Below are 21,472 nucleotides of genomic sequence, written 5' to 3'. Positions count from 1 at the left end.
ACTTTAATCACACTCTACATCTTGTTTTAACATATGGCTTTAACATATGGCTAACTTGACTCCCTGGTATAATTCCCAAACATGTACGTGTAAGCTGATAACTCGTAAGCTGGAGAGGAAATGGCGTGTCACAAATTTAGAAAATCATCATTGAGCAAGGTACATTGCAGGGTACTGCTTATAAGGTTGGGGAAACCTGCAGTCAGCTGAGACTGAAGAAGTCACTTGGACGAAACGTTTCTCCCATTGAAAACGCCACATCCAGATGAACAGAATCAACATTTTGGGATATTCATTTAGAGTTTTTTTCTCCAATTGATCTTTCTGAGTTAACTTCACTAATAACTTCCTCCAAACCATCAACCTGTCTTTTAGATCCCATTCCTACAAGACTGCTCAAAGAAGCCCTGCCATTAATTGATGCTCCAATCTTAAATATGATCAGCCTATCTCTAATAATCGGCTATGTATCACAGACCTTCAAATAGAGAGAGCTCCTTGTTAAATCCAGAATTGAATTAAACATTCTGCTCCTCACATACAAGGCTTTGAATAATCAGTCCCCATCTTATCTTAATGGCCTTATACTGTAGTACCATATCACCCCATTAGAGCAGCTCGCTCTCACACTGCAGGCTTACTTGTTGTTCCCAGAGTATTTAAAAGTAGAATGGGAGGCAGAGCCTTCGGTTTTCAGGCCCCTCTTCTTTGGAACCAGATTCCAGTTTGGATTCGGGAGACAGACACTATCTCTACTTTTAAGATTAGGCTTAAAACTTTCCTTTTTGCTAAAGCATATAGTTAGGGCTGGGTCAGGTGACCCTGAATCCTCTCTTTGTTATGCTGCAATAGGTGTAGGCTGCTTGGAGTTTCCCATGATGCATTGAGTATTTCTTCTTCAGTCACCTTTCTCACTATGACCTCACTAAACCTCTCTGCACTGAATCATACTTGTTACTAATCTCTGTCTCTCTTCCACAGCATGTCTTTTATCCTGTCTTCCTTCTCTCACCCCAACCGGTCGCAGCAGATGGCCGCCCCTCCCTGAGCCTGGTTCTGCCGGAGGTTTCTTCCTGTTAAAAGGGAGTTTTTCCTTCCTACTGTCGCCAAAGTGCTTACTCATAGGGAGTCATATGATTGTTGGGTTTTTCTCTGTATGCATTATTGTAGGGTCTACCTTACCATATGAAGCGCCTTGAGGTGACTCTTGTTTTGATTTGGCGCTGTATAAATAAAATTGAACTGAATTGAATTGAATACACTAAATACAAAATACAGTAAATCTCATTAGCAAAATTGGCTGCTGTCATAGCACATCATCACTGTTTTAACATCTGCATTTACGTATGAGGAAACAAATAATTTGCTTGCTTTCACTTTTAGCCTTTGCAAAACTGTTACTGTTAGAAAATAAAGCATTACTACACCGTGTTTCAAATTAGGAAATTAGAAGAATTTGACTTCTGATCCTAAAGAAACATATATTATTGCCTTGATTTCAAAGCCACAGGATCAAAAAATTAAAGCCATTTTTGCTCTCAAACTTTCAAAAAGCAAATATATCTAGGTAAGCTAGAAAAAAATATTAGAGAGATATGAAACAACAGCAGTGAAGGGAAGAAAGAGCATGTGTCTATAAATGTGAAAACAAAGGAGGAGAGACTGCTTCTATCAGAGGTTTAATGAGGGGGGTGTAAAGGTTTAGAGAGCGGGTGTACAGCTAGTGCATCTTTTTGATGACTCAGCTGCAAGAGCACACAGGTGCAGCATAATCATTACATACCGTACTAGAACACACACACACACACACACACACACACACACACTTGGTTTTGTGGTCTCTCCTCCTTTCTCTCTTGTAACTGTGTCTAGAACATGAATATCCCTAGCAGAAATCAGTAGAGACCTGAAAAGACCTGTTTTAATTTGCACAAGGGTGTGCATGTGTGTGTGTGTGTGTGTGTGTGTGTGTGTGTGTGTGTGTGTGTGTGTGTGTGTGTGTGTGTGTGTGTGTGTGTGTGTATTCCAATATTTAGGACACAGCTCACCGATGTTGGGGTGCTTCAGTAAACGACAAATCCTCGCCTCTCTCTCCAGCTTCTGATGATCTAAAAGAAAAATAGAGGAGACACAAACACAGAGATGGGTTATTTTAATGCTCCTCATGATTCCCTCCTGTGATTGGCTTTATAAATAATAGAACGTGAAGTTGGCTGCAACTTAGTTTTGACTCAGTGGAGGACACATTGCAGTATTTGGTTGTCAGCGTCAGTGTGTTTTTGTGTTGTGTCTGTCTGTGTGTGCGCTGGCGTGGCCTCAGCTGGCTCTTTTCCTTATCAGAACTGAAATGCTTGACAAAAATAATGTGACCTGATATGTGCTCGGTAATGTGCCACAAACAGGCAGGCGGCAGTGAACAACAAACACAGTGAATGGCCACAGAGGATTCATATTGACCTCTCGCGTCGGGCTCAGCATAAGCTCCTGCAATGTACTTTTAGGTCCCCTTTGGTGCCCTGAGGGAAATCTGAAATCTGTATTCCCAAAATATACACTGTGCTGCAGTTTTGCAGACGCAACATTTATGCAGTAATCCTTTTGAATGTTTAAAAGAAAATCTCATACAGTTTTTTCTTCATGCTTTTAATTACAATTTGTGTGAAACAATTAATCTGGATTGAATATGTTAAAATTATTTATTTTCTACCCCTTTTTTCGGATAAAGGGTATTTTCATATAACATATAATCAGTAATACAAGAACAGCTATGTAATTCTGTATTACACCAATAGTGAGACTTAAACAGAAACTTTATGATATTTGTAGATTTCTTCATCACTGCGATGAAGTGCTTTAGGTGACAATAAACTGTGACATTTTTTTTTCCATATGCAGTAATATTATGCATACCGTAAAAAGATTTCACTCATATTCCTTAACCTTAAAGAAGTATATGCTCTACTGCAGTGGCTATAATGTTCCACCTAAATACAACATCAGCTTTTGGTGAGCTTGTTTTAAAAGTGGACCCTTAACTCCTGCTGGGAGAACATGTACATGCTTCCCTACATGAAATTCACCAAATTTTATGAGGGGGAAAAAGATGGTTTTCGGGAAGCAAAAAATAGAACGGGCAGCAGGTATTAGAAACTGCAACAAAAATCCCAGACAGGAAATATGGCAACCCAGACAGCATCACATATCTCTCCTCTATGAGGCTCAGACTGATTTTATCTGACTTAGCAAACATGAAGTGACACTCAAATCTCTCTGTCAGAAGAAACCCAAAGTCCAGTGACTCTGATTCAGAATAAGTGAGTCATTACAATGAGTAAGACAATCCGGTGCTGAGGCGACCCATTTCAACTTTGCCTCAGGACTCAGAGAGAGAGAGAGAGAGAGCAGCAGGTTCTGCATTTTTCCAAAATAAAATAGGACGCCTATTTTTTACTCTCATCTGCCTCCTTCTTCTGCTCTTCTTGATGCTATGGAAACTGTGGGCTCAGTGCAGCACAGAAGCAAGACCAGCAAAGAACACCAGGCTGCTTGTTCTCATTTTAGGTCCAGGTATCTGTTTGTTTTGTGTCAGTATAACGCACCTATAGGAAACAATAGGCAAGCACAATGACAAAGCTAGTGCGTTTCAAATGAAACTGACCTTGGCGTGCACTCAAATATGCAGCAAAATGCCAGTATAAAAAACATATTATGACAGAAAAAGTACCCATCTACAAAGAAAGGTGAGAAAGATGTTTGTCAGCCCTAGTGACAAAGATTAATCCAGAATAAAATTCATCTTATAGAGCATGAGCAGACAAAAAAATAATATTTAAAGGCAAAAGAAGAAGAGATAAAATAATAAAAATGCAAAAAAGGTCTGCAATGAATTGATCTGATTACTGTGGCAAGAAAGCTTTCTCATCCATCAGCCCAAGCATAACTACCAAGAATAGCCACAATTAACTTCATTAACTTAAGAAATGCTGTTTCTTTCCTTTCAACAGTCATATTGGCTCCAGAGGCGGTGATGAAACTGTGTAAAAACTTCTGAAAGGACTCACATGCCCTCCTGCATGCAGAATTTATTGCAGCTCTTCTGTGTGGCTGCAAGTCTGCCATAATGCCCGTGAGAACACGCCAATTTCAATTTTGCTGAAGCATACTGCCAGCTGTAGAGGAAAGCACAACAGCACAGAAGCCCTCAAACAGCACCAGAAACAAGGGCACCATAGCCATTACTGCATGATTAGCCGGATTCTCTGAGCAAGGTCACTAATCTCTCTATCTCTGTCTTAGCCTTAATATGTTGCTGAATGGCACATCCTTTTGTGTCAGTATAACACAGAATATTTTTGCCAATTTTGAGAGAATCGTTTCTCACAAATATCTGATTCAAATATCTCACATTTTTTATAATACATCTGTTCTTAAGGAATTTAACTGACTACTTTTCATTGTACTTCACTTTATCAATATTGTTAAATTCCAGTAAGATAAAAAAAAAAACCCATACTTTTAAGTATGTTTGCAGGAACTTTGGTAAAATAATAGTATGCACAATGCATGGCATTATTTGATCATTATATTACAATTAAGACACAATCTAGTGTTATTCTTTGTACACTAAGCATTAACGAAATCTGAGCTAATTATACTATACTTCGTCGCAATATTGAGGACATGGTTTAGGAAAGACTGCTGTACATTTTCAGACCTCAACACAAAAGACTCCAGTTTCCAGTTTCTTTCCCATGATGAAAAGAAAATCAAACTCTGAATATGATTTGAATCATTCTTCCATAATGGTCCAGTTTGGCTGTGCCAGGGTGGTTGTATTTTTTTTGTTTGTTTTTGCAGTATTCACCGACTGTACTCTGTATTATGACATCCTTGCTCCCTTTGTCATCATTTTCCACCTCCACTTTTCTTTCTGTCTCTCTCCTCTCTCTCCCTCCTCCACAGGTAGTCCACCTCCTAGCCGGCTGGACATCTGTTGTCTAGCAACTCGCGCACCAATCAGAGCGTCAGGCCTCTCCTCTCCTCTGCAGTGGAACCAGCCTTGAATGCAAATAGCAGATATTGAGAGTTCACGCACAACTTTAAAACTCTGCAGAAATACAGTTAGGAAATAAGCATACGTAGTTCTAACTTAAACACGTCGGGTCTTGTAGATGCGGAGGGAAAGTCAGAAATTGAGCTTTACACATTCTGTAATGCAACAGTTGAGTCCCAAGATGCTTATGTACAACAGAAAAAGTGCAGATAGTCTAAGGATTGATGAGTAGTGAACATTTGTCTGCAAAGGATGCTTTTATTTAGATAATATATTTTTCTATATTATTAAAACTGAGGCTTTTTATTGGAGCCCTCAGCAGCAAATGCAACAAAAAACACCTCTGTGCAAAAGAGCTTAAAAGTTCTGTTAGCATGCTGTTGACTTCAGGAGAAAATCAAACCTTAATGTCAAACATCACTTCTGCAGTGTTGAGGGACTGCAGACAGTAACTGGCGAATGAGACAGTCCACAAGACTACTTGGTTTTCCTTTGAGAGCTTGTTTCTCATTTTTGCACGCTTAATACAAGTTAACAGGATTGGAGCACAAAAGTGCACAAGCACAGGTGTAACTGCTTGCATCGGCATAACAGCGTGTTTTTATTTTTTAATGCATGAATAAATCACATTTTACCCATTCACTTAACAGACTGTAGCTGCAAGCATATCCAAAAGCTGACTCTCAAAATGTCTCAAACAATCAGTTATGACTGGCTGAAAAGCCTCACAATACTCAAGTCTGCTTGCACAAGCTTGACTCCTACTGTCACAGACACTAGTGAGAGTAATTTTGCTTATGTGGTTAAAACTGAAGCGACTGTGCCAACAAATGTGAAGGTCCGGTCAGCTGTTTTCATTCAACCCTGTCTGGACCTTTTCTTGGCTTGATCTGGGCTGACTGTCTCAAAGTGTCCAAGTATAAGTGCTCCTCTGTCTGGCACAATAAAGACCATGATGATTCATAACTTCATTTAAAGTATACAAATCATATCTATTCATTTTCGTTCTCTTTCACTTTTATTATTTTAACTGTCATAATTTGTCTTTAATTAGCTGTGGTGTGAGAAAAAAAACACAGCTACTCTGTTTGTAACGGCTGAAAAGTAGCTGTGTTCCTGTTCAATACCAAATGCACTTCGTTGTCTCATAAAACAATCCAACAATATATATGTTTTTCCATGACACAGTGCAATAGCCACATAAAATTTTAAATATCCCTTTGTTTAAGGTATTTACAACAGAAACAGTATCTTAAAAGTTTGTGGTGAGTATGTATTACTATAGGTATAGATTTAACCTCCCCGAATGTGGAGTGATGCAAGGAGACTAGTGTGCGGTCTTTCAGTCAGCTCCTTTTCAGTCTTCCGAAACCTGTTGTATTAGTCATTTCATAAATCATAATGTCTTAAATAATCAATTTTCTATCATTAGCATTCCAAGTATGCTGCTCAGATTAGGCCTCCTACACTTTGCACCATTTTAGAACAGATCACAAGTTACTTCTTTCAAAAGTACAAATGAATGTATAAATATGCTAATTTGTTACTAGAGAATTTACAGAAACACAGCTCTTCAACCTCCCAAAGAGTTATGAGTTCTTTCATTCCGAGTTGTTCTGTCTCTTCCATTACCTGTACACTTCAGTTGCTTGAGTTGTGTATTATTATCCCTTATGTTAAATGGACACAATTGCAAGTTGGAAAGTTGCAACCGTTAATGCAGTAGGTTGCTGGGGTAATTGCGATCCACAGCATAGCAAGTATCGTTTGACGAATTGTTTCCAAAGTGATTAGTAAAGATCCCACTGAACCTACAGTAAAGGCACAAAAACATTTGCAACAGCAAGCCCAATGTGACAAGTCACCTTCACCCAACTGAATATGGGGGACATTCTAAGTAAACTAAAAAAGGAAAAAGGGCTAAAGCTAAAGTTATCTAAAACTCAGAGCCAGTAGTCTGGTTATGAGCAAAGAATCAAATCAGTTATGAGGAAAATAATTTAAAAAAATGGGTAAAAAAAAAGAAAAAAGGCTAGATTTCATGGTATCTGGTGAATACGGAGAGTTTTGTTCTTGCAAAATCTCTTTATTATAGTTTTGGTTTAAAAAAAGAGCTGATATTTTGTCCAATGTAAATCAGCGTATCACATGATAAGTTCCAGCTGCAGACCCCAGTGAACCTCCACCTCTACCCCACTTTGTCTCTTTCCAGTGCTGCTTCTTTCTTTTTCAGTCTGGGTCTGAAGTGTCACATCTGCAACCGCACTGCAGCAGTACAGTCCTCTCTCTGTGAGTGTTTTTATAGTTTTATATCTTCTAAGTCTGACACAAGCAAATTTTGGGACAACATAATACGTTCCAGCATTTTTATAAAAAAATAAAAATAACAAGAACAAAAAAAAACAAAGAACAAGGTAAAGAGGTAAGCTTTGAAACTAAAAAGCTAAATAGAGTTATCTTCACTGAAACAGAAGCAGGTTGAGAATATGGCGTGAATCTGTAAGTGAAATGAATCTGTGCTTAGTTTTATTGTTAGACTTTTCAGTTTTTTACATATTAGATATTTTTGTATGCATGATGACAACAACTATAATTTCAATTTCCAAATGATCTAAATGATGAACTATTAACTCTTGATATGTAACATTTCTGTTTTCTGTATAAAGTATGAGGTAATTTTACTTTTGCAGTCATTACATGTAGACCTCTAGTTAATGTCTTTACTACTGACTTCAGTAGTAAGTGGTGACTTAATTAACAGGGTAGTACTGACAGTCTTATTTAACATTTGGTTCATACACAGTTTTGGCCTACAAAGAATAGTTCCAGTATAGTGTGTCTGTCTAAGAGTGCAAACTGCAAATGACAAAAAAAATAATGGAAGGCATCCATGACAATTTTTACATTTTTTACATTTCATCCTTCAAAATAAATTCTTGTTGGTACTTGTATGTCAAAAAAGATCAATATTGATATGTGCAAACGCATTTTCTGTTTAAATTAGGTATCATGCATCTTTGGGAAGCTAAAAGGTTACTTAAGCTGACTACAGTGGTCCTTCATCAAATGTGACTCAGACTCCAGTTTTGCATGGTGACCCTCCAACTTTATCAGTAGCTGATAGGCCAAGTATAAAAAGCAGCACACTGGCTGACCCGTTCTTTCCAAAGTATAGATTGCCAGTCATCAGGGGAGCTAATATCAAAATATTTTTGGAAGTGGGTTGAACAGAAAATGGCTCCTACACTAAAAAGAACCAACACTAGCTAACGCTAGCTTTCTACCAAAAAGAGTCATAAATAAGTAGCGATGCAGTTATTGATGATAATATGCCGATTTCATGCTGCTCACTTTATTTTATAATGGAAAAAACATCCTTAAGACTAATTTCTTATATTTACAATGATCATTACAGGAATCTGGGGCCTTTATACATATGTCCTGCCTTACTGGCTAAAAATATTGCTGTTACTAGTATAAAATATGCACATTTTATATACCAGTCAACAATAATTGGGAAAACTCACATAATCAATTAAGTAAAAATTCCAAATTTTGTTGGTTATAGCTCTTTGGATATTTTGAGTGTTGGCTGGAAAAATGAGCAGCTGAAACCGTCCTCTGGAAATGCCAATATATATTCAGTTAACCCTATTAAACAATCAATAGTTTAATCACTAATGACGACAAACGTTTTCCGAAGTCTTAACGCTGATACAGACACAAATGTTCAAACCACACACAAATGTACACACACAGACAGAGACACACCACAACGGGGTCCTGGAATTGCTCTGCTCCATTTAATTAACAGTTTTAATTAAAAAGATGTAGTGGGGTGAATGTAACATCCTCTGCTGCCAGCGGCTAAGTAGTCCTCTTCCATACTGTTCCCAGGGATCTAATGAAACCATCCAGGATGCTGACACACCGTCACCCTCTGTTAGTTTGCAATAGAGGAAGCATTATGAAACTGATAACTCTCTTGCTTTCTCTTCTGAAGAGAAACAAAAGGTGGCTGGTGTCAGAGATAAAACTGCCCCAAGAGTCTTGTAACGTACGGTAATGCCCGCCTTTATCTTATACACTGTAACACAGACATATACCGCACACATTAGACTGATGTGTAAAAGTGGTTTAATCTGAGCTGCATTTTCTGAAAACACTTCAACTAGGAGACACTCTCAAAATACAAGTTATAATCACAGACAAAGACCACATTTTATTGCAGCAATCAAGCCCCACTGTGCTGCACATTCTTTATTTTGATTACAGCTACAGTACTGCGGTACCAATTGTGTCCTGCAGCTCAGAAGAACTGGCAGCAACAAGGTACCAAAATACATAGTACTAAAGATTCAACTTGAGAATTTAATTTTTGCAGCAAGAACAGCAGTAATATAAAATGCCCTGTTATTTAAGAAACAGAAAAACCCCATAGAAAAAAATTAATACATTTTATAAAATAAAAACTAAACAGAAAAGCTGCAGTTCTCCATTTGTAACACACGTCATATGATCAAGCTTTGCAAGAAATATATTAGTAAATATAACTAAATGAATGGGTGAGCAGATGCATATGTGTAATCTGTGTGAACCATGAAAGCATAATAGGATAAGTCAACACTTAAAATTCTTTAATATAACTACCAGACCTAATTTATTCTGCATTTCTCTGCAATCCCCCCAATATACCCACAGATAACTTGACTGAACCACCAAGTTTTCCAGGTTTTATTAGCTAGGGAAAGCAATAGTTTTAATGTATAAGAGAAGCGATTTAATGGGGCTACTTTTTTCTGGGAGAAAAAACCCACTGGTATCTCTCTTTTTTTCTAGTTTTAATTTTGGAACAAAAGTGCAACAAGTATCTTGTGGGAAAAATGCATTACAAAGTAACTTGTAAGAGAACTCGAGTCTCTTGGGGAAAACCAAGCCAGCCATGCGTTGCAGACATGCCTGAAGCAGACTGGAGGCATCCTAGTCAGATGTCTGGACCGCTTGAACTGCTCTTTCGATGTGGAAGAGCAATTCCTCCACTATGAGACCCTCCGCTGACTAAATTCCTCACTCTATCTCTAAGAGTGAGCCCAGAGATGTCAAAATCATCACAGCGAAATGCAAATTGTGTCAGGGTGATAAGTATTTCTCGTCTGTGAAGTGCTCCACTTCAAACTGAAAAAGCACCTCCAAGTTAAGCATGGCTTATAATAACAATGCAGGACCTATAGCTCAGACACAATCGTGGCTAGCTTTTATTGTGGCTAAAATGGCCACTTCAAAGGAAACTGCTGGTTAAGTGATGTAGTAGATGCTTCTGCTCAACTGTCTATGCAATGAGGCAGTGTGAGTACATTCAAGACAGATGTACAGTTTGCTGTGCCAAAAATAGAAAATGCATTTGCAACTTTTCAGCTGTGCTAATCCATCTATGAAGCGATGCACACTTTTACATGTTTTATTATGAATTTTGTCTTCTAAGATTGTCACAGACATAAATACATTTAAACAATCGAATCAATATTTAATTTGTCAATGTTGAAATTTTTTGGTACATGGCCGATCACTAAAAGGGCGACCGTGGCTCAGGGGTTGGGAAGCACACCTGTAACCGGAAGGTCGCCGGTTCGATCCTGGTCATTGTGTCCTTGGGCAAGACACTTTACCCTACCGCCTACTGGTGTTGGCCAGAGGGGCCAATGGCGCGATATGGCAGCCTTGCTTCTGTCAGTCTGCCCCAGGGCAGCTGTGGCTACAACCGTAGCTTGCCTCCACCAGTGTGTGAATGAATAATGGCATTGTAAAGCGCTTTGGGTGCCTTGAAAAGCGCTATATAAATCCAATCCATTATTATTAAAAGGTCATAGATATGTTCAGTGACACACAACAGCTCTTTGCAGGAAGTAGGACAGTAACAATATGAACCATACACAGTTTACCTGCAGAAGGAGTTCAGACTAAATATTTTAAGACTCTGAGAAAGTAAGAAAAAAATTAACATATAAAAGCACAGAGAAAAGGAGAGAGGTAGGGGATGCATTCAATTTTAATCTAATCTGTAACTAAGCTTTGTTGCACATTGTACTGAAATTTTTTTAATCTTAAATCAAAATTTTGTGATTTTAAAATTGTGAGAGCTGCATCACATTTAGTTATAATGAATGCATAGATTGAATTTAATTTAATTTTAAGTTGGTTCACGTTTTACATCTGAAAATCTAAAGCGGACTCTGTGCTGATGACTGTTATAAGTCTAACGTCTTTTCAGAGTGGTAGAACACATTTGAATAATAAGGTTCATGATATGTGGCGGACAGCTCTGTAAGAAATTTGGCCTAATGCATCAAATTAATTTGATAACTTGATGCATTGTTATACAGGATAAAATATTTTCAAAACTAAGAGTTAAACTGGGCTCTACAAACATACATTTGCTGCCCAGTGCTTGGTCAATTTGCCAAACAGCAAAACATTCATGAAAACCAGAAAAAAAAAAAGGATATTTTCAATACTGGGTGCATGTCAGGGTGTGAGAGCACAAGCACCGTATATTTTTAGCCTTCAAGTACCCAGTGAGTCATGTGATCCCCTTCTTCTGACTGACCCCTCCTTCCTTTCCTTCTCTCCTGCATGCATATCTGTGTATCTTAACCACAGTCCTCTCCCCTTTCTCTCTCCCTTTATTCCTACAGACCTATTGATTAATTTCTTTTTTATTATTATTATTATTTATGTCAAATGGTTCAGCTGAATCTTTATTGTCATCTCCTCACATACAGTACAATCTTTCATCAAACATATTTCAGATGAAAGACGATAGAAGAAGAAGATAAACCGCCATCTCTAATTTGCTGGAAATGATTTCCAGATTCACAGCCCATCTCCTTATCACCATACCGTGCTCAAAACAATGCAATGAGCAAACTGGGGTATCAATCGGTGCTTCAAACTTTTCTAAAATTTCTATATCAACAAAGCCGTCTTCACCTGCTCCAGCTGACAGACATTGACTCAGCACTGGCGCTGAAATGTAAACATACAACCCCTGATTAGGCTTGAGTGCCAAATTCTGTATTTTTTTTTAAGATAGTGACCAATTGCATTGGCATTAATGAGTAGCAATTCTCACTGAATCAACTGGTGTCAAATTTCAGCACATCTGAGTTAGAGGAAGAAAGACAGCGAGACAGTGTGATGTCACTCCTACAACATCTGAAGTACAATAATGGTGGTGGCAGCAAGGAGACAAACGTAATCTCAGGGGTGGTTACACTTTTCAAAATGCGATGCAGGCAACACACTCTGCATCACATCTAATCTAAAAGCTGAAGTGTGCCAAATTTGATAGCTTAGTAGCTAAGACTTTGAAACTTTTTACGAGACAACTTCAGCGACAACTTCTTCAGGTAATTAAAGGTTTGATTACCTTTGATGTTTTAACTTAGCATTTTTATACTGGCTACAGTAACACTTGTTTTTTAAATCGCCATGCTGTTCACGTTTAATTAACGCGTTATGTGAGATTGTATGTGCAAAAATATAGTATGTAACCACAACCAATAATTGTATAACATTACTATTTAGTACAGTCGTTCACAAACAGTGTGACACGACAGACATTGTCAGTGACCAAGGCAGTGTGTAAATGGTTGTAGGCACATAACAAAATGTACCATCTGAGAAGTATGGACTTATTTTGTAATATATAATTTATTGTTTTAAAACAAGAATACGATAATTGAGTATCATTGTAAGGTTTATATTGTTGCATTGTCATTTATGCTTAGAAATATGTGCTCATATATGGTTGGAGTTTTATAATCAATTGCATATTGATAGGATGTGTGATCCTTAGCAGTCTGCAAAGACTCTGTGTGGCTCCCAGAGCACTCTGAGATACACACACATCCTGGGGTCATGAGAGAGGTCCTACGTTCTCTTACTGTTTTATGGTATGGTAAACACATCTATGTCTGTTTTAGTATAAGTGCCTTTTGTTTAGATGAACTGCTGGACTTCCAGGCCAGCAGGTTCAGGGAAGTCATTCAGGGGGTTACATCTTGACCCCACACACACACACACACACACACACACAGACAAGGTACTCTTGGTTCACATGTATGCCTGTGTATGATGTCATATGTTAATGAACCTATGCATATGCATGTAACCACAATAAAAGGAGCGCTACAGGGAACCTGGCTGAGAGTCCGACGGAGGTCAAGTGGGTGGAACGACACTCGGCTCCAGTCGGGTCTCCCTCGTGCACGAGTAACACAAAGAACTTTGGTGACTTACGTCTTGCTTTTGCTGTTGTAGTACAATTGTCTCATTCCAGCGAGGGGTCTGTGCTAGACAGACCCATCAATCATAATATTTAATGTTTGCCATTTAACTATTAGCAGTTAACTGATAACACCATTAGCTGTCTGTTAAGTTATGATTAAGGCACTGGCTAATTGCTATGGTTAATAATAAATTAATAACATTAACATGGAGAAATGGGCAGCAAAGATCATCAATCCTGCCAGTATGTAGCCTTAGTACAGTCTCCACATTTTCTTTTGTCTAAAAAGTGTTATGTTAATCTGAAAGTACCAGATCGAAGGTGAGAAAAGTCTGCACCAAGTAGACAGAAACAATGGCAGTCTACCTTTCCAACTCTGTTTGATCAGCAATGACAATACTTTTTTTTTTGCACTAACTAAAAGAATCTTAACATTTGTTTGTTTGTATTGTGCTAAACTATTTTTAAAGCCTCTTATTTTAATTTTTGTCATTTTCCCTCTGTGATATCAAAACTGGTATTGAATATTGAGTATTCCCTTGGATATCAGTATCCACAACCCAAGAATACATCTTTTAAAAATTAAAAGTACAAACCAAGACAACTAGGCAAGTTTTTAGGACAACTGAAACAGTCAATGAGACTAATGAGACTGACCATCGTCTCTATGTCACTCTGATTTTCTGTCTCTCTCCCTCTGCTTCTTTCCTTTTCTTCCATTCTGTTTCTCCACTCTTATTCACTGACTCATCTGCTGCTCTAAATCAAATGCTGCATAATCAGGACTGCAGATTTTAGGAATGTGACTGGTTCAATAGGCCCACCACATGTGTGCCTACTTAACCAGAAGCAGCAAACACACACTCAGTGCGTTGATCTGCCTGCATTCCAGACACCAATCCTATCCTAAACCCCTTTCAATTATATATAATCACTCACACGCAAGCACTTGCATACACAAACACAGAGAACAGGAGAGAGGAGTAGGGGGAAGGTCATGATCGTGCCAGAGAGAAGGGAATCAGAGTTGCAATTCTAGGGCTTATCGCGGAAAGAGGGTAAGACCATATTTGACATGCCAGCATGCAGAGTATGGAAACCTCTATATGAACGCACATAAGAAAGAGGGAGGGCGAGTACTTATGCACTTGGAGACCCACATGCACAAGTGGTGAGATAATTCTTTGCAGTATTTTTGGAAAATCTGTCCACACAAGTGTCAAGACACTGATCCGTCTCCCAAGGTGTCTATTACAAACACTCAGCAACATGCAAAATACTGTTAGGATGTGGAGGGGAAGATAGAGATGTGCTGCAATAGACTGATTGATTGACAGATAGAGCACATACTAACCTTCTTAGTTACTATTCAGTCAATACTGACACATTTAAATATTACATTTTGGGTAAGAATTAGATGAGCATTTTAATTTAAGACTTTAAGAACTGAGAAATAACTGAGTATAACACTAAACATTTAATGTGCACTGTGTAACATATAATATACATTTTACAAGCCTGTAAACAGCACCAGTAAATAAATTATGAAAAATGTAGCAACAACAATCCAGGAAACTGTTTGTCTAATATTGAGCATATTATATCTGAGTGAGCACCTATGCCAAGTGGCTAACTTTTGGCATGTTTCAAATGGCAATATGTAGATCAACTTTTTATTATAATATTTCAAGAAAATCAGGTTGGTTGAGTCATTTGCTTAGAGTTGAGCTGCACATCACCAGGTGCTTGTGTTTTTTGCCTCAATTTGTGAAGTTTTTTGTTTTCACCTTTAACGGGGAACAGTTTACTTGCAAAATCTTTGGGCCTTTTTGGAGCTTGTTTTTTTTTGTTTGTTTGTTTTTTGGGATTGGTTTTTAGGTAGTATATCATCTTATGTAATGGTTCATAGTATATAGAATCACATGTTTGTAATGTGGTTGTGAATGAGGACCACAAATCTTCAAATAAATACTTTTTAATGAGCTCAGGAACACAGACTTCAATCTAAAAAAGTATATCAAATATATATTTATTTTTTAAATGACAGCTGTCTGCACTGTCTGACATAGTTAACTGTCAATAGCTACTGAGGGATTAAAATATTAATTAAAAATGCAAAACAGCTGGTTAAAGTTTATTCTGTCAACCCTGTGAGTTCACATAGATGTTATTCTGAAAGAGCTGCTGGGTTCTTAACTTGTTAAACTTAATTTATTAAACCAGAGACAGTAGCTGATGTCCTCTCTCCATTATCAAGGCTTTCACACTACACTATAGCTCCTTACCCCTTGCATGTTTGTAAAGGTGGTTATCCAGAGAAAACATATGTTATAATGACAAATAAAATAAATCACAGAAGAGCAATTACTTGTTCTCATTCTGTAGGCGCAAGCAACCAGTAAAAGCTGCTGGGCCCTCAACTGACAATCTCAGGCCATTGTTAACAGAACAAGACCATGCCCTTCAAAACACTGGCCCTGTACAGATTTTAGTGGCATTGTAGTGAAGTGGGGTTAATCCTGCTTCCAGAGACAATAGCAAACTGTGGCCACAAGACGGCAGTAATGTAAAGGATGGATGCAAATGGGCATGAAGGAAGCTGTCTGAGATGGCAGAAAAATGATTGTTTTATTTTAGTATGTTTTAAATTATCTATGTCAAGGTCAAAGTGAAGTTTATTTGTATTGCACATTTAAAACAACCAGAGTTGACTGAAGGGCTTCACAGGCAGCAAAAAACCTCAAATAAATAAATAAACAAACGTTCTTTTTAAGATTTCATTAGACAACTACTACTTCCCTTGTTTGCTTAGTAAGTGATATGGTGACATAGACAGAATGAAAGCTGCCATGGTGTCACTGGTCCACTGGTTTATTTAGTCCGGTTTTGAAACCTTGTGATGAGTGTTTTCACCGTCACCATCTTAGTTTTAAAAAAAAACAGATGTAACAAGCAAGAACGGGACTTACTACATAAGTCATCGGCCAGTGACCAGAGTACAGATAATCCTGCATTTTGAAACTCAGTATGACCAAGATTTACAAAACTGTTTACAGAGGTTAAATCAGAAAACTGTTTACACAGGTTATAGGTTATGGGCAGACACCAAGATACATTTATCTTAAATTCGAGGCAGCCGCCAATGAGAGTGCAGGATACCACTGACTGACATATCACCTGGCAGTGAATACATTAGTGGGGCACCTAGGCAACCGTATCCTGGAAAGTCTGAAAGTAACTAGCTGTCAGTTCCAAAGCATGTCCGACAAGCAGTTTCTTCCAGTGTGGAGGAAGCTTACAGTGCTTTCATTTTGGCTTAATTTTTCTAAGCCGGAAGCCATAGCCATATTTTATACATACTATGTCTATGACTGTAGTCTACTTTGTGTGGAATTTGAGTTGCTTTTATCTTTCAAAAACCAATCAAAATTTAGTGCCTCTTCTGTCTGATTTGCTTAGGGGTGGCCCTAAGAAAAAGACCACACATTTGCATCATCATATTCAAAATATACACAAATATAACATGTGCACTCCAGTCAGTGTCATTTCAAGTAAATGCAAACTAAATTGTAGTTTAGAAAGACTGGTTCACATATACAGGAATCTGACATTTTGTGTAGTAGACAGCAGTCATTAGTTATCACAAACAAGCACGCTGCAACAAAATCTACTGGCTGTAGAAATAGACTGTAAAAGCACAACACATCACTGGACAGTAATCACCAATAGACTCTAAACGGCTCCTGGGTCACATATGTGCTTGCACATGCATACGTTTGTGAACATGTGTTTATGAGTGTGTATGTTGGCGTCCCAAGCCTGAGGCAACCAGGCCAGCAGCTACAATTACAGTGACGGATATGAAAGAACTGGGTCGGCTTCACAAGAGATCTGCCCCTGGGACAACAAGACCAGCCAGAGCCCTGAATCAATAAGGAACACACGCACATACATACGCACAAGGTTGTATGGGACAAACATTTGCATAGAAACTAGAGGACAAATATGAAAGCCACAAAAGGAGGGAGAACTGCACACCACAAAAAGTGCAACAGAACAATTACAGCATGACAAATCACTTGACACGTATTCACAGTTTTTTCTACACACATAGAAAACGTAACTATCCATAAAGTAGATGAGTCTCTTCCTTTCTGTGTGACTGTCTGTCAGTCACTCACTGAGTTTAATCAGACGCACACAAACTTGTTCTCATTCAGAGCCCTAAAGCCTTTTTCAGAGTGAGCAATGCTCACAGCTCATAGCTCAGTAACACTCAGGGAATGTTTCAGCTTGTGTTGTTGTATGTGCTTGAAAATGTTTGTGGTTCCTACCTCTGGCAGATAGCTTCTTAGTGTTGATGATTTTGGCAGCATACTCCTGACCAGATGAGATCTTCACGCACCTCCTGACCACAGAGAAGGCGCCCCTAAAATGAAGATGCACACAAAAATACTTGGGGTTTTTATTCTTAACGGGTAAAAATAAGAGATATAATCCATACCAGTCAACATACAACAAAACAGGTTCAGAAAAATTGAGCTTAATGTTAAAAGACTAGCTTAAGTGAGCCTATGAATGTCAGCCAGATACACTGAAAATGTTCCCCATGTTTTGTTTTTTTAATTTATGAATCTACTTTATAAAAAATATATTTTACATTTACTGAAATATATCTGACCAAGATAATCTTGCTTTATTAAAAACTCAGCTGACGTTATAGTTAAGTTAATTAAACAATAGTGAAATTTCAATATAAAAAAGCACTAGTTCGTAGTACTAAGTCTAGTTGCAGCAGCGATGCAGTTACTCACTCTCACACACCACACCTGCAGTACACGTTCTCTAAATCACCACACCCGTTAGCACCTGCAAACATGCATACTAGCCTTCTTTTGTTTCAGTCACGTGCTGCTCTGGAGTTTCAGGCACATGTATGAAGATCAAAAAACTAGGTCAGCTATATTTGAAGAAGGAGAGGAGCAGAGTGCTGCATCTCTCATCTCTAAATGCAGCCAAGGAGTGGTCCACCTGCCTCCGATCTGCTCAGCACTGCAGCCATGCCTGCGGCTTTGCTACTCAAGCTTTTTCTCTGTCTATCTATGTCTTTACTTAACAATAAAATGTTCTCCTTGGCACCAAACATCCTGTCTAATTCAGAGACGTCAGTAAGCGACAGTAAGAAGTAAGTAAGTATTGCCAAGAAAGATGATGCTGAGAATAACCATTATCTCAAAAGAACTCTGGCCTTTTACTTAATTTACTTGTAATTGTACATCATGTGAGTTGATGAAATCTGTTTTACAAGAAAGAACTGACTCTTGTCTTTGGTGTGTTTAATGACTCGCTGTTGAGTATATAGTAATGTGTACCATAAACATGTTATCTAACAGCCTCTCGAGAGCGCAGCCTGCCACTAAAGCTTACCTCTAATTTAAAGGGATTTGTTGAAGGAAATGATCATAGCATAACATGTTACATAAGAATTTTAGTTGACTGTCCAGTATGGTTAAGTCGCGTGGCACTGTTGCACGCATATGTCAAGTGCATCTGTACAATCCTGCGGGACAAAATGTACAGTAGCTGCACAGCGAAACTGCCTGCATTTACTAAATTCAGAGAAGATAAAGGGCAATAGCAGAAATATGGTTCTGGGTTAAACACTGAACACTTTCCCATGATATTTTGGGTTCTTCAAAATATATAGTTTGAAATATAAATGTAATACGCTGTCGGTGTCTGGTATGGACCATCTGATTAAGTAAAAATGCTTAACAAAGATGAAAATGGCCTTGGTGAAGAAATGCTGAGATAGGGGTTTCTATGTCACTGAAGTTCACAGAAGATAGTAAAGTGATATAAGTATATAACCGATATAATAAGATTTCCATCATCAATGACAGGACAGTGGTTTTGATTTAACATGTATTTTTGTTATTGAACTGAAATTTTTATATGTATCTTTCCAATGATGTCAATCACAAAGCTCTTTTTTGCAAATGACGTCGCCATTTTTTTATATTACTTTTTTTTTAATTAACTGAAAATCGATGTAAATCCAATTCATGGGTGTAAAATAACAGACTGTTATACTTTATACACAGCTTAAAACTAACAGACATTAACGCAAACCTAAATCCTTTCTGTGATGGCTTACACAGCAAAAGATGCTTGAACAGGAAGGGGATAGACATCCATAAACCAAAATGCATATACCATTAAAAAAAAACAAATATATGAAGCATATATTAATGTAGTCCAGAAGATAAACTGTGCAAAACATGCATGTATGGTCCTTTAACAACCAAATCTGAGTGCATATGTTTTTGCCATATTCCCTTTACTAAGTTGTCTAATGGAATGCTATCATTATATTGTAAACAGACAGTAGAGAAATGTCTAATGCCTGTGTGGGTAAAATTGTGCTTAAAGTATCAGTGAGTTAAATGGTAATATGAAAGCAATATGGGTGCATTATTAATGCCAGATGGTGCAAGATGAATACTGCAGAGGATCATAAATGAAGGGAGCTGTGGCTTCGGTGGAGACTTGAAATCCAGGTTTCCTTTCGGTGATCAATTCTTCCAGTAAAAATACTCGGTGAGAGCTACTGGGAGGACATTCTTATACAGTTTTCTGCTGTCAGTAAAATTCAGTGCTGGTTGCCGTCATCTTCAAGTGTGTACACTGACTACTGGGTGCTGACCAGACTGCAGGTCAGTCAGCTGCATGACCACAAACATACACACATATATTTCAATATAAACCAAGGGAGCCACCTTAAAAACATATACATAGGTGTGCACAGGTATGCAGGTGCGGATCTATCTTTCTTTCACCTCTCTCTCTCTCTCTCTCTCTCGATGGTGAGGAATTCCCTGCCTGGGTCTAAGTGTGATCACGGTTCGGTTGCTTGGCTGTGGAGTGTGTCATCTCCATCTCGCCTACATGGTCTGCTGTCGCATTACTGAGTGTGTATTTCTGTCACGAGGAAAGAGGGGGAGGAGGAGGAGGAGGGCTTTGGAATGGGGGGGTCGAGGCAGAAAGGGAGGGGTGTTTTACCAAATCTCAGGCTTTCACCCAAAGCAATGCATCTTTCCCTGGTTTCGCTTTTCAAAGAAAAAAAAAGGTCCTCGCCCTGCTGTGGCACCTCTAAGGTCGAGGCATCAAAGACTGCACAGGATAGAGGCAGATGACGACACGCTCCATACGCGTCTTCTTTCGTAAGCACAAAACGTAAGCAGGGCTTCAGATGTTGGATTAAAACAAATAGGATGCCATCGCACAGGCCTCCATGATATACATCAGAGCGTATTTACCCCTCTGCATCAGGCTTCATCGCCGCACTTATCAGCAGCGCGCACAAGCACACTCAAAAAAACACAGCCTGAAATCCGCGTCCCTAAACCAAGGCGGCCTATTACATAACAAGCTGACATTTCAAAAGGGATGATGCCAGATGATTGAAACAAAAAGGAAGAAGAACGCGTTTCCTTACTTCCCCAGCTCCTCGAACAGCTGATATTCGTCAGTGAATCTCGTGCAGATCGTTAACGCCATCCTGAAGGAGGTGCCAAGGGCTGTGCGGAGACGCGGATAAGGTGCACTCACAAACTGTATATACCACACACAGTCAGCACCGCCCGGTTTTGTCCTGAACCTGCAAACCAAACGAAGGGACTCATGCAGAGCTAAAGCGCATCGACAAGAGCTTTAGTGGAATGATTTCTGCGGCAGAAACGCAGCCTGCTAGAGCGCACTCAATCTGTAGGCGTTATCGTCAGCCGGTCCTTTATTTTCTTCACATCCAGCGGCTTGTTACAGCTCGTGGACGCAGCATTTTGTGTGTATGTCGGTTATCTCCTGTGCGTCCTGTGCTGTAAGTGTTGTCTTTCTGCACGCATCGTACGCCGCACTACCGCACCTACCCCCGGCTGTGCGCTCAGTCCCGCCCCTTTGCCTGCATCCTCACGCAAGCCACTGGCAAACAAAAATAACAACATTAATAAATGTAACGTTGTAAATATTAACAGCATTTGGATGCACTAGTATTTTAGGCGCGTCTGCAAAACCTTTCTGAAAATAAAATGGGCCAAGTGAAATGTAAGGTCATACATAAGCTAGAAACTGGA

The 21,472-nt window shown here is 38.7% G+C and overlaps 1 protein-coding gene across 8 annotated transcripts in view; it reads right to left on the bottom strand.

The window, feature by feature from the left end:
• camk2d2 (calcium/calmodulin-dependent protein kinase (CaM kinase) II delta 2) overlaps positions 1-21,268 on the bottom strand; it is a 41,799-nt gene extending 20,531 nt beyond the window's left edge. For all 8 annotated transcript variants that reach the window (XM_031747010.2, XM_031747012.2, XM_031747015.2 and 5 more), the window contains exons 1-3: positions 20,839-21,268; positions 17,675-17,769; positions 2,049-2,108 (exon numbers count right to left, since the gene is read on the bottom strand). In XM_031747010.2, coding sequence (XP_031602870.1) covers positions 2,049-2,108; positions 17,675-17,769; positions 20,839-20,900 — 217 coding nt within the window. In that variant the 5' untranslated portion in view covers positions 20,901-21,268. The remainder of the gene's footprint in view (positions 1-2,048; positions 2,109-17,674; positions 17,770-20,838) is intronic.
• Between the last annotated feature and the right edge of the window lie 204 nt (positions 21,269-21,472).

Source organism: Oreochromis aureus, linkage group 6 (assembly GCF_013358895.1).
Source record: "Oreochromis aureus strain Israel breed Guangdong linkage group 6, ZZ_aureus, whole genome shotgun sequence".
NCBI lineage: Eukaryota > Metazoa > Chordata > Actinopteri > Cichliformes > Cichlidae > Oreochromis > Oreochromis aureus.
This window is presented reverse-complemented; position numbering and strand designations above follow the sequence as displayed.